Source organism: Heterodontus francisci, chromosome 5, assembly GCF_036365525.1.
Source record: "Heterodontus francisci isolate sHetFra1 chromosome 5, sHetFra1.hap1, whole genome shotgun sequence".
NCBI lineage: Eukaryota > Metazoa > Chordata > Chondrichthyes > Heterodontiformes > Heterodontidae > Heterodontus > Heterodontus francisci.
The window spans coordinates 71,675,102-71,691,663 of NC_090375.1; the positions used below are offsets into that span (position 1 = coordinate 71,675,102).

The 16,562-nt window shown below is 44.3% G+C and overlaps 2 protein-coding genes across 4 annotated transcripts in view; one reads left to right on the plus strand and one right to left on the minus strand.

Annotated features, from left to right (window-relative positions):
• gra (granulito) overlaps positions 1-16,562 on the plus strand; it is a 265,219-nt gene that overhangs the window by 215,719 nt on the left and 32,938 nt on the right. The window lies entirely within an intron of this gene.
• necab1 (N-terminal EF-hand calcium binding protein 1) overlaps positions 4,820-16,562 on the minus strand; it is a 346,067-nt gene continuing 334,324 nt past the window's right edge. Inside the window, exons 11-13 of the mRNA XM_068030830.1 lie at positions 14,787-14,864; positions 7,172-7,263; positions 4,820-4,848 (exon numbers count right to left, since the gene is read on the minus strand). Coding sequence (XP_067886931.1) covers positions 4,820-4,848; positions 7,172-7,263; positions 14,787-14,864 — 199 coding nt within the window. The remainder of the gene's footprint in view (positions 4,849-7,171; positions 7,264-14,786; positions 14,865-16,562) is intronic.

Here is a 16,562-nt window from a genome sequence, read left to right on the forward strand (position 1 = left end):
GGGGAAGAACAGGCAGGGAGCAGATGATGAATATAAAGGGACTGGTGGTCTGAGGTGCATTTGTTTTAATGCAAGAAGTGCAGTAGGTAAGGCAGATGAACTTAGGGCTTGGATTAGTACCTGGGAGTATGATGTTATTGCTATTACTGAGACTTGGTTGAGGGAAGGGCATGATTGGCAACTAAATATCCCAGGATATCGATGCTTCAGGCGGGATAGAGAGGGAGGTAAAAGGGGTGGAGGAGTTGCATTACTGGTCAAAGAGGATATCACAGCTGTGCTGAAGGAGGGCACTATGGAGGACTCGAGCAGTGAGGCAATATGGACAGAACTCAGAAATAGGAAGGGTGCGGTAACAATGTTGGGGCTGTACTACAGGCCTCCCAACAGCGAGCGTGAGATAGAGGTACAAATATGTAAACAGATTATGGAAAGATGTAGGAGCAACAGGGTGGTGGTGATAGGAGATTTTAATTTTCCCAACATTGACTGGGATTCGCTTAGAGTTAGAGGTCCAAATGGAGCAGAATTTGTAAGGAGCATCCAGGAAGGTTTTCTAGAGCAGTATGTAAATAGTCCAACTCGGGAAGGGGCCATACTGGACCTGGTGTTGGGGAATGAGCCCGGCCAGGTTGTTGAAGTTTCAGTAGGGGACTACTTTGGGAATAGTGATCACAATTCCGTAAGCTTTAAAATACTCATGGACAAAGACGAGAGTGGTCCTAAAGGAAGAGTGCTAAATTGGGGGAAGGCCAACTATACCAAAATTCGGCAGGAGCTGGGGAATGTAGATTGGGAGCAGCTGTTTGAAGGTAAATCCACATGTGATATGTGGGAGGCTTTTAAAGAGAGGTTGATTAGCGTTCAGGAGAGACATGTTCCTGTGAAAATGAGGGATAGAAATGGCAAGATTAGGGAACCATGGATGACAGGTGAAATGGTGAGACTAGCTAAGAGGAAAAAGGAAGCATACATAAGGTCTAGGCGGCTGATGAAAGACGAAGCTTTGAAAGAATATCGGGAATGTAGGACCAATCTGAAACGAGGAATTAAGAGGGCTAAAAGGGGTCATGAAATATCTTTAGCAAACAGGGTTAAGGAAAATCCCAAAGCCTTTTATTCATATATAAGGAGAAAGAGGGTAACTAGAGAAAGGATTGGCCCACTAAAGGACAAAGGAGGAATGTTATGCTTGGACTCAGAGAAAATGGGTGAGATTCTAAACGAGTACTTTGCATCGGTATTCACCGAGGAGAGGGACATGACGGATGTTGAGGTTAGGAACAGATGTTTGATTACTCTAGGTCAAATCGGCATAAGGAGGGAGGAAGTGTTGGGTATTCTAAAGGGCATTAAGGTGGACAAGTCCCCAGGTCCGGATGGGATCTATCCCAGGTTACTGAGGGAAGCGAGAGAGGAAATAGCTGGGGCCTTAACAGATATCTTTGCAGCATCCTTAAACACGGGTGAGGTCCCGGAGGACTGGAGAATTGCTAATGTTGTCCCCTTGTTTAAGAAGGGTAGCAGGGATAATCCAGGTAATTATAGACCGGTGAGCCTGACGTCAGTGGTAGGGAAGCTGCTGGAGAAGATACTGAGGGATAGGATCTATTCCCATTGGAAGAAAATGGGCTCATCAGTGATAGGCAACATGGTTTTGTGCAGGGAAGGTCATGTCTTACCAACTTAATAGAATTCTTTGAGGAAGTGACAAAGTTGATTGATGAGGGAAGGGCTGTCGATGTCATATACATGGACTTCAGTAAGGCGTTTGATAAGGTTCCCCATGGCAGGCTGATGGAGAAAGTGAAGGCGCTTGGGGTCCAAGGTGTACTAGCTAGATGGATAAAGAACTGGCTGGGCAACAGGAGACAGAGAGTAGCAGTAGAGGGGAGTTTCTCAAAATGGAGACGTGTGACCAGTGGTGTTCCACAGGGATCCGTGCTGGGACCACTGTTGTTTGTGATATACATTAATGATTTGGAGGAAAGTATAGGTGGACTGATTAGCAAGTTTGCAGACGACACTAAGATTGGTGGAGTAGCAGATAGTGAAGGGGACTGTCAGAGAATACAGCAGAATATAGATAGATTAGAGAGTTGGGCAGAGAAATGGCAGATGGAGTTCAATCAGGGCAAATGCGAGGTGATGCATTTTGGAAGATCCAATTCAAGAGTGAACTATACAGTAAATGGAAAAGTCCTGGGGAAAATTGATGTCCAGAGAGATTTGGGTGTTCAGGTCCACTGTTCCCTGAAGGTGGCAACGCAGGTAAATAGAGTAGTCAAGAAGGCATACGGCATGCTTTCCTTCATCGGACGGGGCATTGAGTACAAGAGTTGGCAGGTCATGTTACAGTTGTCTAGGACTTTGGTTCGGCCACATTTGGAATACTGCGTACAGTTCTGGTCGCCACATTATCAAAAGGATGTGGATGCTTTGGAGAGGGTGCAGAGGAGGTTCACCAGGATGTTGCCTGGTATGGAGGGCGCTGGCTATGAAGAGAGGTTGAGTAGATTAGGATTATTTTCATTAGAAAGACGGAGGTTGAGGGGTATAGACAGGGTGGACAGCAAGAGGCTTTTTCCCAGAGTGGGGGTTTCAATTACTAGAGGACACGAGTTCAAAGTGAAAGGGGAAATGTTTAGGGGGGATATGCGTGGAAAGTTCTTTACGCAGAGGGTGGTGGGCACCTGGAACACGTTGCCAGCGGAGGTGGTAGACGCGGGCACGATGGAGTCTTTTAAGATGTATCTAGACAGATACATGAATGGGCAGGAAGAAAAGAGATACAGAACCTTAGAAAATAGGCGACATGTTTAGAGAGAGGATCTGGATCGGCGCAGGCTTGGAGGGCCGAAGGGCCTGTTCCTGTGCTGTAATTATCTTTGTTCTTTGTTCGTTCTTTGTATGCCCCCCTTCCCCCCAATCAAGCACTGTTGCCTTGTTGGGGCCCGACCAATTACCCCCCGGCGAGGCAACTGAAACTTACCTGCCGTCCCATCTCCCAGGCATCCTCTCCTCATGCTGGGTTGCAGTCCTAGCAGTGGCCACTGCTCAAGGTGGCGCTGCTGGCTCGCTGATTGGCCAGCAGCTCTGTTAGGCGGGATTTCTTACCTCAGGCAGGTGGAAGTCCTGCCTCACACCAATTGAAGCCCGGGGACCTGCAAAATACAGGTCGGATCCCCAGGTGAGGCAGACACAGGTTCGCCACCGACTTTTCAGTCGGTGGCCAGCCCGCATCCGCCTACTGTAAAATTCTTGCCGATGTCAGGTAATTTGTTTTCACACAAAAGAGTGAACAACTTGTGGAAGGGACCTGGATAAAGAGATGGAAGTAGTAATCCTGCACTTGTTTTTGAAAATAGCTGGTTGCTTTGATGAAAAAACTAATTTGTTTCTGGATTGATTACCTTATGAAGGGTTGAATAGTCTCTTTCATCTGTGTGCAGCTTGTGATCTTGTTACTTACTCAGTATAGTTGGGCTTTACTGTCTCAAATACTTTGTGTTACAAACTTTAATTTGTAAATATTGCAAACACATTTCTGTATGGATCTTAGGAATTCTAATTTGTCAAAATCCATTGTGGTTTTGATTTGCTCTTCTAACAGATTTGACTAATTTGCTTGTGGTATCAATGCTTGTGTATCCTTATGCCAGCTTCCTTTTTGGTGAAAAGAAGTCCATTCTTTTTCATCACAGAACAGTTTTAATAAATCAGTTAACTAACAAAGCTAGCGAGTACAAATGGGAAGAACATGAATATACCCAAGAAATGAAACATTTAATTTTTTTTGTGATTTCCTCCACAAACATGTATCAACAACAATAAAGCTCATTTGTTTTCAATGTAATCAGCTTGGAACAATTTACAACACAGGTTTTAAAGTGCTCACTATCGTTAAACACAAATTAGCAATTATAATAGTTTCAGTTTTTGCTGGACAAAGCTAAAATGCCTAAAACTGGTACATACGATTCATTATTTATACCACACAAACCACTGCTGAAGCCATTTTAAATTGAGATATTAGTTGAATAAACTTAAGTCAGACTTAGGAGAATGAAATATTTGCCTAGAATTTCCATGGGCGTTCTTATCTACTGCAGTCGCTGGCTGCTAGTTTTGGCTTTTATGCCATTTCTCCAGAGGCTGCACCAAAGTTATGGCAGAAGATCAGGAGAAACCTGTTGATTTTTTTTTTATTCTGGACTAACACAAGTATTATGTCAGCACAAAACATTATCTCAATATGGCCACTCACTTTTCTACAATCCTTTACACTGTTGAAACTTTACATTTAAAACATTTTGTTCTTCCAACAGCTGTTCTAATAGATTCTATCAGCTGACCTAAGGGTCAACATGTTGGAACCTAATCATGTAATGTTAAAGGAGAATTGTTGGGTCTACCTCCTGATCATTGACGAACAAGAAGCAAATTATCCCATTTTCAAAATTTCCTTAAAAATGCACTCATCTGAAGTTTTATGGTAGAAAAAGAATCCATAACTGAAGTATTGCATTACAAAAGAATAAATCAGTGTTACAGCATATATAACACTAATACATCTGTGCTGCTCATGAATGATACAGTTGCCTACTAGTTAATGATTTATTGATTAGAATACATTACTTCCAGTCATGTATTCATTTATCATGTAAGCCATCTCTCTAATATTTTTGAAAATGTTTAGATTACATAATCATTTTAATATAGCCTGTTCTTAATATTGTAATACAAGTGAAGCTATTTCTATAGATGTTTCACACATTTCATACTACACAAATTTTCTGCAACAACGTAAGACAACTTTTCAGTTATTATTCAGAACCCACCATGAAGCTGTGAAAGAAAAGAGAAAACATTCACTGAGTGACGTTATAGGAATTCTCAAATATGTAAAACATAGGCATCATGACTCATTTGAATATGTTAAATGCATTTATATATGAGTACTGCATGACCCTACTTGTGCACTTACTTTACCTTCTCCACAATTGACTTAAGTACGTCTATTACATCAAATAATTAAATGGAGACTGGCATGACATATAATAAATTAACGAGTATTTACTGCAAACATTTGGTAGACGTAGTTGGTACAGCACTATACTATGCCATCTAACCAATTTTGCTGCAAAAATCAACATCTTGGATCTGTGCTTACATATGTTATAATAAGTTAAAAGTTCCAAACAATATGAGAGCCTAGTAGTTTTGCTCATTAATAGAACAGAAAAATAGTGGATATAGTATGGTGAGGTGAAAATCAGAGTGAACCCATTTTCTCTGTGTTTCTGCTTTTACATCAAGAACATTTGACCAGGGGAGTGGGAAAATAATATTTCTTCTGCTGGCCTCCCCTCTATTCTGATGTCACTTTTTGGATTAATTGCTACTCAAATATGTGGCCCCCTGCATTAGAAAATGCCAAAGGATTTCTTCAAATCTTCAGCCAGACCAGCCTATTGGCTGGATTTTACAGACCCCCCGACACGGGGTCATGGCCGGGGGTGGGAGGGGGGTGCTGGAAAATGCCTCATGGAGAGGCCCGGTTCCATATTGCCGGCAGTGGCAAGGCCTCGCGGTGGACCCCCCCCGCTGCTCGGTGACGGGAGCCCAATTTAAATATGTTAATTAATATAAATAAATGAATTGATTACCGTCGCGCTCCTGCTGTCTGTCCCGGAGCGATATTGGTGAAGATGGCTGGCACTGCCGGCCTTCGGATCTCCGTCCGGGGATCCGAGGCGGAACACTGATTGGGAGGGCGGAGCAGGTAAGTTCTTCAGTGTGGGAGGAGGGGAGCGCTTCATTGTTAACTCATTGGTGTGGAGGATGGGAAGGGGTAAAGTTTAAAGTTTTTGAACTTGGGGGGGAGGAGGGAAGGTCAGGTGCACAAGGTAAGTATTTTGGGAAGGAGAGGGCAAGGAACTAAATCCATGGTTGTTGGGGGGGGGGGGTGGGAGAGGGACAAGATTATTTAATTTAATGTTTTAAAATTAATTCTCCTTTTAAATATTTAAATGTAACGATAGGGCTTGAAGCTTTACAAGTGGCGTATGCGCCTGCACAAAGGCAGCTGACCTCATTGCCTGGGATGGACCGCCCGCCCATTCCACATCATCGGGGTGGGGGGGATGGCGGTTCGCCCTCCACTCAATGAGACAGCAAGTTATGGCAGTTCATCAGGAGAACCCCATTACCCCGAAATTCTAGTTATATGTGTGAAAAAAATTTTTTTGAACTTCCTCTTTGTTCTTCTAGTAATAATCTTTGATCAATAGCCCCTTTTTTAAAATCAATTTGCAGACTGCGATCACAGTATTTTACTATTTGTTCTCTAAAATCTTTCATAATTGTGAAAATCTTCATTAGGTTACCCTTATCCCTCTTTATTTCAATGAAAAAGCCCACATTTTTGCTAGCCTTTCTTTGGGGAGATAGTGATGTCTTGGGGAGATGGCAGTGTAGTGGTAATGTCACTGAACAGCTAATCCAGAAACCAAGGCTAATGCCCTAGGGACACAGGTTTCACTCCCACCATGGCAGCTGGTGGAATTTAAATTCAACTAATTAATAAAAATCTGGAATTGAAAGTTAGTTTCAGTAATGGTGCCTTGAAACTATCATTGATAGTCGTAAAACATCATCCGCTTCACTAATATCCTTTAGGGAAGAAAATCTACTGTCCTTACCTGGTCTGGCCTCCATGTGACTGCAGACCCAGACAGCAAAAGGTTGATCTTAACTGACCTCTGAAATGGCCTAGCAAGCTATTCAATCAAGGTCAATTAAGGATGGGCAACAAATGCTGGCCTTGCCAGTGATACCCACATCCCATGAAAGAATAAAAAATAATCCTCAGTTTCCTGGTGTTATTTTTAGTGACTCCTCATCATTGTGCCCTTTCTATGATTCTCATGGCCTTCCTATAATGGGATGCCCAAAAATACACACAACACACCAACTGTGGGCTAACCAATGGCTTGTACAAATTGTTGCTTCATCCCCCACTGCAACAACATGTACAGTATGCACACTAAGGTAATGCTTGACTGGTTTCAGCAGCAAGTAGAAAAGCTACCAGAAGGCAGATAAAAGAAGGTAATGTCAGTTGGATTGGTAATAAACTTTCAATGAAGTTTTAAAATTTGCATCTTACCAGGTACAAGCATTGTTGTTATTATTTCTGGAGTCTCTAAGAAATCCACATTGCTCCTCTGAAAGGTCTTGCTATAGTTAGTCTGGATATGGCTGTGTGATGATTGACATATCAATTAGGAACACATCAATAATTAATCATCCATGCTTCCTGATTACTGCAGAAAAATACATTTTAGACAGGTAGCATAAACAAACAATAAGAACACCTGAAATTGTTGGATATGCAACTGGCCAACCTGTACTTCATAATTTTCTAAAAAGGCATTGATGGAGAGAAAGGGGGGAAGTACAGAATCTATTTATAATCTGCCTTATTTAAAAAAGAAATACAAAATGTTACTCCTGTAATGTTATTTGAAAGATTTGAATATCTCCTACATGTTAATAAATATTTCAGTTTTACCTGAGGTAAATGTGAGGGCAGGGGTTCTGAGATGGTCAGCGATTTGGGAAGTGGGAAATTCCTGCTTCTCCTGGCCCCATACAGAAAAGAATTAAACTTACTGAAGGTGCCATCTTACCTTGTTGATCCTTCTCCCACTCACTGCAACCTTTAGGGTAAGCTATTCCTCTCTTGCACAGGCTAACATTAGAATGACAGTAAGGTCCCTATCTGCTTATTTCAAGAAAGAACCCGCTGGATTTAGGACCGGATCTCTGTATTTTAAGGAAGACTCTGTCAGCTTCAGATGGAAGTCCTTGGATGCTACAATTTAAAGTTGCAGTCTGATGAAGGTCAATAGATAAATCTCCTGCTGCGTTTTAACTGGCCCCTGTTGAGATTCTGCCAACAGAGGGGGTGGGGGAGTTCAAATTTCCAGTACGTAACATATGCTATAAGGCTGTTTAGAGACCATGATGGCTAGAAGTGTGCTATCAATGCAGCCCTGTATTTTAGGGAGTTCTACCATCTGGTAAAAGTTCTCTGTCCTCTCCTTTCCATGAGGAACATGACAAAAATGCTGTCCCTGGAAAATAAAGCTTCTGTGAACTGTTGGGATCCACTAGCTAAACATTCAATTCTTTGAAGACCTTTACAACAGGTATGGCTGGCCCAATGTGAAATCTTGTCCACAAGTCAAATTCCAGTAGATGGCATAACTTTGTCAAAGATTCCCTTGTGATGCAGAAAAGTACAGATGGGGCCTCTTGAATATAGCCAAGTAATTGTGTTATGGTCTGAAAACATTCCAAGGACAAATCCAACTAGACAGCTGACCCCAAGATGTAAGCACACCTGCTTTTCTTTCCTCTACCAGAACTCCTGTTTCACCTCTGAACCCATGATGGCCACTGCCAAGACCCAAGGAAATTCCCATACTCAAAAATGTGATTCGAACTGAGGTTGACAGCTGATAGCATTTACAGTGCTGTAGATAGAAGTCTGTGGAAATCTTATTTCAAGTTGAACTAAGACTCCAGGGTAAGGGGGACATGAGTACAAATAGGTAAAAGGGATATTTAGAACTTATGTCAGGCAACACTTCACCGAAGAAAAGTGATTAATATCAGGATTGGTTTTCCATATTGGATAGAGAAGGCAAAATCGCAGGATTTAGGAGGACTTCGGATGCTATTATGAGGTTCTATGGAGGAATAGGCTAGATGTGCCAAATAGGCCTACCTCAAATACACTGACCTGTATGATCCTGACAATACCACATTTCACTTTTTTACTTTATCTCTTCTTGAAAATTTTACAACTGGAATGTCCCAGTTAAAACCAAATTTATATCAAAGCTCCACTCCCAAGTTTATGAGTTACAACTCTATTTATGTTCAGCACTGGGTGGATTGAGACACAACCCCTTCAGTTCCAATTGGTGACAATTACTGCAGATATTACTGCCACCCCACAAAGTTCTCCTTACTAACACCTGGGGGCCAGATTGGGAGAGCTGTCCCACAGACTAGTCAAGCAACAGCCTGACATAGTCATACTCATGGAGTTATACCCTACAGACAATGTCCCTGACACCACGATCACCATCCCTGGAAAAGTCCCACTAATAGGACAGACCCACCAGCAGTGGTAGCACAGGGTATACAGGCATCAGGTCAAACATAGGCAAGGAAACTTCCTGCTAATTAACACCTACCGCTCCTCCTTCACTGATGAATCAGTACTTCTCCATGTTGAACACCAATTGGAAGAAGCACTAAGGGTAGCAAGGGCACTCTGGATGGGGGATTTCAATGTCCACCACCAAGAATGGCTCGGTAGCACCACTACTGACTGACGTGCTTGAGTCCTAAAGGACAGAGCTGCTACACTGAGTCTGCAGCAAGTGGTGAGGGAACATCCTACTTCACCTTGTCATCGAGTGTGGTGAGGGAACATCCGACTTCACCTTGTCATAGAGTGATACAGCACTGAAACAGGCCCTTCGGCCCACCGAGTCTGTGCTGACCAACAACCACCCATTTATACTAATCCTACATTAATCCCATGTCCCCTACCACATCCCCACCTTCCCTGACCACCTACTTACACTAGGGACAATTTACAATGGCCAATTTACCTATCAACCTGCAAGTCTTTGGCTGTGGGAGGAAACCGGAGCACCCAGTGGAAACCCACGCGGTCACTGGGAGAACTTGCAAACTCCGCACAGGCAGTACCCAGAACCGAACCCGGGTCACTGGAGCTGTGAGGCTGCGGTGCTAACCACTGCGCCACTGTGCCGCCCTCACCAATCTACCTGTCGCAGTTGCATCTGTCCAAAATATTATTGGTAGGAGTGATCGCTGCACAGTCCTTGTGGAGACAAAGTCCTGTCTTCACATTGAGGGTACCCACTATTGTGTTGTGTGGCACTACCACCGTGCAAAATGGAATAGATTTCAAACAGATCTAGCAACTCAAAATGGGGCACCCATAAGGCGCTGTGGGCCATTAGCAGCAGCAGAATTGTATTCAACCACAATCTGTAACCTCATGATCCGGCATATCCCCCACTCTACCATTACGATCAAGCCAGGGGACCAACCCTAGCTCAATAAAGAGTGCAGGAGGGCATGTCAAGAGCAGCACCAGGCACAGCTCAAAATGAGGTGTCAGCCTGGTGAAGCAACAACACAGGAATATTTGCATACCAAACGGTGGAAGCAGCATGCGATAGACAGTGCTAAGCGATCCCACAACCAGCGGATCAGCTCTAAGCTCTGCAGTTCTGCCACATCCAGTCGTGAATGGTGGTGGACAATTAAACAACTAACAGGACGAGGAGGCTCCACAAATATCCCTATCCTCAATAATGGGGGAGCCAAGCACATCAGTGCAAAAGACAAGACTGAAGCATTTGCATCCATCTTCAGCCAGAAGTGCCGAGTGGATGATCCATCTCGGCCTCCTCCTGAGGTCCACAGCATCACAGATGCCAGTCTTCAGCCAATCCGATTCACTCCATGTGATATCAAGAAACGGCTGAAGGCAATGGATACTGCAAGGGCTATGTGCCTTGACAACATTCCAAAAATAGTACTGAAGACTTGTGCTCCAGAACTAGCTGTGCCCATAGCCAAGCTGTTCCAGTAAAGCTACAACAGTAACATCGAACCGGCAATGTGGAAAGTTGCTCAAGTATGTCCTGTAGACAAAAAGAAGGACAAATCCAACCCAGCCAATTACCGCCCTATCAGTCTACTCACGATCATCAGCAAAGTGATGGAATGGGTCGTTGACAGTGCTACCAAGCGACACTTGCTCACCAATAACCTGCTCACTGATGCTCAGTTTGGGTTCTGCCAGGGCCACTCAGCTCCTGACCTCATTGCAGCCATGGTCCAAACATGGACAAAAGAGCTGAGCTCCGGAGATGAGGTGATTGTGACTGCCTTTGACATCAAGGCAGCATTTGACCGCGTATGGCATCAAGGAGCCCTAGCAAAACTAGGAATTATGGAGAAACCTCTCTGCTTGTTGGAGACACACCTATCACAAAGGAAGATTGTTGTGGTTGTGGGAGGTCAATCATTTCAGTCCCAGGACATCACTGCAGGAGTTCCTCAGGGTAATGTCCTAGGCCAAACCATCTTTAGCTGCTTCATCAATGACCTTCCTTCCATCATAAGCTCAGAAGTGGGGATGTTCGCTGATGATTGCACAATATTCAGCACCATTCATGACTCCTCAGATAATGAAGCAGCTCGTGTCTGGATGCATCAAGACCTGGATACATCCAGACATGCACTGATAAGTGGCATGTAACATTCGCACCACATAAGTGCCAGGCAATGACCATCTCAAACAAGAGAGAATCTAACCAGCTCCCCTTGTTTGTCAATGGCATTACCATCAATGATTCCCCCACTCTCAACATCCTGGTTATTACCATTGATCAGAAACTGAACTGGACCAGCCACATAAATACTGTGGCTACAAGAGCAGGTAAGAGGCTGGGAATTCTGTGGCGAGTAACTCACCTCCTGTCTGCCTAGTGCCTGTCCAACATCTACGTGGGCACAAGTCAGGAGTGTGATGGAATCCTCTCCACTTGCCTGGATGGGTGCAGCTTGAACAACACTCAAGAAGCTTGGCACCATCCAGGACAAAGCAACGTGCTTGATTGGCACCCCATCCACCACTTTCAACATTCACTTCATTCACAAACTAATGTACAATAGCAGCAGTGTGTGCCATCTACAAGATGCATTACAGAAACTCACCAAGACTCCTTCGAGAGCCTTTTGCGAACCCATGACCTCTACCACCTAGAAGGACAAGGGCAGCAGATGCATGGGAACACCATCACCTACAAGTTCCCCTCCAAGCCACACACCATCCTGACATGGAACTATATCACCGTTCCTTCATTGTCACTGGTCAAATTCCTGGAACTCCCGACCTAATAGCACTGTCGGTGTACCTACACCCCGAGGACTTCAGTAGTTCAGGAAGGCAGCTCACCACCACCTTCTCAAAGGCAATTAGGGATGGGCAATAAATGCTGGCCTAACCAGTGATGCCCACATCCTATGAACAAAAAAAAAGAAATACTCAGTCTGAGACCTGTTCAGGCATACACATTGGCTGGGAAATTCCTCCACCAGCATTTCTCTGGGAGAAATCTGGTTAAAACCGCATCTACAGCAACATCTTGCATTTATGTAGTGCCTGTTGTAAAATGATCCAAGGTGCTTCACAGGAGTGTTATCAAACACAATTGGACATCGAGCCAAATAAGGAGATAAACAAAGGTTGGCCAAAGAGGTAGATTTTAAGGAGCATTTTAAAGGAAGAGAAAGAGGCAGAGAGGTTTATGGAGGGAATTTCAAAGTTTGGGGCCAAGGCAGCTGAGGGCATGGCCTCCTGTAGTGGACTAATTAAATTCAAGGACTCAGAAGAGATCTCGGAAGGTTGTAGGGCTGGGGGAGGTTCTGCAGATAGGGAGGCATGAGGCCATGGAAGGATTTCAAAAGAAGGATAAGAATTTTAAAATTGAGGTGTTGCTACACTGGGAGCCAATGGAGGTCAGCGAGGCCAGGTGTGATTGGTAAATGAGACTTGGTTAGAGTTAGGATATGGGCAGCATAGGTTTGAATGCACTCAAGGTTATGAGGAGTGGAAGATGGGAGGCTGCTTCGAAGAGCATTGGAATAGTCAAATCTAGAGGTAACAAAGGTCCATTCAGTTTGTTATACAAGATTAGGGCTCATGGGATAGTGGTTGATATATTAGCATGGATTGAGGATTGGTTAAAGGACAGAAAACAGAATAGAAACAACTGGGCCATTTTTAGTGTAATTAATGGAGTACTGCAAGGATCAGTGCTTGGGCCTCAGTTATTTACAGTCTATATCAATGACTGATATACACACTACTGAGTCAGCGGCGCTTGAGATGGCTTGGCCATGTGAGCCGCATGGAAGATGGCAGGATCCCCAAAGACACATTGTACAGCGAGCTCGCCACTGGTATCAGACCCACCGGCCGTCCATGTCTCCGCTATAAAGACGTCTGCAAACGCGACATGAAATCGTGTGACATTGATCACAAGTCGTGGGAGTCAGTTGCCAGCATTCGCCAGAGCTGGCGGGCAGCCATAAAGACAGGGCTAAATTGTGGCGAGTCGAAGAGACTTAGTAGTTGGCAGGAAAAAAGACAGAGGCGCAAGGCCCCGGCCCCGGCAAACAAATTTCTCTGCAGCACCTGTGGAAGAGCCTGTCACTCCAGAATTGGCCTTTATAGCCACTCCAGGCACTGCTTCACAAACCACTGACCACCTCCAGGCGCGTATCCATTGTCTCTCGAGATAAGGAGGCCCAAAAGATATCAATGACTTAGATGAGGGGACCAAGTGCAATAGATCCATGTTTGCTATGAGACAAAGCTGGGTGGGAAAGTAAGCAGTGACAAGGATGCAAAGATGCTGCAAAGGATCATAAACTGGTTAAGTGATTAAGAAAGAAGATGGCAGATTAAGTATAACCCGAGAAAGTGTGAAATTATCCACTTTGTTTGGAAGAATTGCAAAGCAGAATATTTTTTAAAAGGTGAGTATAGTAAATGTTGGCATTCAAAGGAATTTGGGTCTCCTTGTCCATGAATCACAGAAAGTTAACACGCTGGTACAGCAAACATTAGGAAGGCAAACGATATGTCAGCCTTTTTATAAGGGGATTGGAGAAGAAGAGTAAGGAAATCTTGCTGTAATTATATAGAGCTTTGGAAAGACCACACCTGGAATACTGTGTACTTTGGTCTCCTTACCTTGCCTTTGAGGGAGTGCAGTGAAGATTCCTGTGATGAGGGGCCTGTTCTATAAGGAAAATGGGCTATGTTTCCTCAGAAGAATGAGAGGTGATCTCATTGAAGCATATAAAATTCTTAGAGGGCTTGACAGGGTAGATGCTAAGAGGCTGTTGACCCTGACTAGAGAGTCTAGAACTAGGGGTCAGTCTCAGATTAAGGGCTTGGACATTTAGGAGTGAGATAAGGAAAAAATCCTTCACTCCGAGTTGTGAGCCTTTGGGATTCCCGGCCCTAGAATGCCATGGATGCTCAGACAATGAGTATATTAAAAGCTAAGATTGATAGATTGTCAGGCACTAAGGAAATCAATGGATATGGGGACAGAGTGGAAAAGAGGAGTTGATGTAAATGTTCAGCTATGACCTTACTGAATGGTGGAGCAGGCTTGAGGGGCTGTATAGTCTACTCCTGCTCCTATTTCTTATGTTCTTATGTTCCTAGAGGCATTGATGAGGGTTTCAGCATCAGAAGAGCTAGTTGCGAACGGTCTGGTTCGGCCTCAGACAATTGCCAGGGACAGGGACATTTTGCATGCGTACACAAGAGTTCCACCACAAATCCAGCAAAGTAAACCGAGCAATGTGGGAACAGCTCCAAAAAAATTCCCTGCCATTGTATTTCATTGGTATCATCATGGTACACACCCTTTTAAATAATATTCACCTTGATATCTGTAAGAATGTACAACAAAATCTAATGGTTCATGGAAAAATATAGCAAGTGGGTTGGATCCATGTTGCTCACTTACCCTAGCTACTAAGCGATGCAGCCAATCTCACTCAATTGTATATTTTTTGCTATTCCACCAAGTTTCATTATTTATCCATTACATCTCTAACCAGACTGTCAAACTACTTACTTTTTCCAGAGATTGGTGTTTTCCCAGAATTCGTAAAGTGTAAAACGGGATTCAGCTGAAAGTTTCTGCACAGAAATGCTATGAAAAGAAAATGATTCCCAATAAATAAAATCATGGTATATAAAATAGTCATTAATGAGAAATATAAATTAATCATGCATAGTTCATGTTAGCATTGACATTGAGCAGACCTACATGCTACATCTAAATATGAATGTTATTCAAGTATGGTTTTGTCACTGGAAAGAATTTTTTGTATGTTTAAACAAGCTTTAATCATTGTGGCTCAGTGGCTAGCAGTCCTGTCTCTAAGTTAAAAGGTTGTGGATTGAAGCCCCACTCCAGATACTTGAGCAAAAAGGTTGAGGATAACACTCCAGTATGACGGAGTGCTGCATTGTTAGAGATGGGGCCAGAATTTTACAATGGGCTGGAACCCTGCCCATTGGCCGAAAAGTTGGGGGCGAGCCACGCAGTGATTTTATGTGGCCCAAGCCCTGAATTGACCTTGGGCGGGACTTCCACTCCTCTGAGGCAACAAGTCCCGCCTCCAAGAGCTGCCGGCCCACTGATTGGCCGGCAGCTCTCAGTCCCAGCAGCACCATGGGGAATGACGGCCACTGCTGGACTGCACCCTTAGAATGGAGCAGCAATGGAGGAGGCCCTGGAATCAAGGTAAGTGTGTGGGGCCTCACCAGGGACAATTGGCCAGGCCCTGGTGAGACAAGGGGCGGGCCACTTGAGAGGGGGAGGGAAGTCATAGAGTCATAGAGTGATACAGCACTGAAACAGGCCCTTCGGCCCAATGAGTCCGCGCCGACCAGCAACCACCCATTTATACTAATCCTACATTAATCCCATTTTCCCTCTCACATCCCCACCTTCCCTCAATTCTCCTACCACCTACCTACCCTAGGGACAATTTTTACAATGGCCAATTTACCTATCAACCCGTAAGTCTTTGGCATGTGGGAGGAAACCGGAGCACCCGGAGGAAACCCACGCGGTCACAGGGAGAACTTTCAAACTCCAGTGTGCTGCAGTAGGGTCAGCTTGTTCCGTAGTGGGAGGCCCTCCATGGGCCACAGGTTGCCTGATCAGGAGGGCCCCCCGAACCCGCAAGGAGGCTGCCAGGCTTAACTAGATGGCCTTCTGGGGGTTCTGACCTGCCTGTCTGCCATTGGTAATATACCAGCGGTGGTGGGAGGTGGCCCTTAAATGGCAATTAATTTGCCACATAAGGACCTCAATTGGTCTGCGGCAGGCAGGCCATTTCTCACCACCGCTGCTGCTCGTAAAATTGCAGCAGGAGCGGGAAGATGATGGAAATGGCACCCCTTGCCTCCCACTCAATTTTATGCCGCCCCTCAGCCTCCAGCCCACTCCTGAGGGAGGAGTAAAATTCTGGCCGCTGTCTTTTGAATTAGGCATTAAAAAGAGGCCTGGTTGAATCTCTCAGGTGGGCATAAAAGATCCCATGCCAATATGTCAAAGAGGAGCAGGGGAGTTATCCCTAGTGTCCTGGTCAATATTTATCCCTCAAACAAAATCACTTAAAAAAACCCAGATTATCTGTTCATTATCACATCACTATTTTTGGGACGTTGCTGTGTGCAAATTGGCCGTATGTTTCCTACAATACAACAGTGACTACAATTCAAAAGTATTTCAGTGGCTGTAAAGCACTTTGGGACATCCTGAGATCATGAAAGGCACTATATAAATGTAAGTTTTCAAGTCTTTAACAAGATATGAGTGTGTATTCTATTACAAATG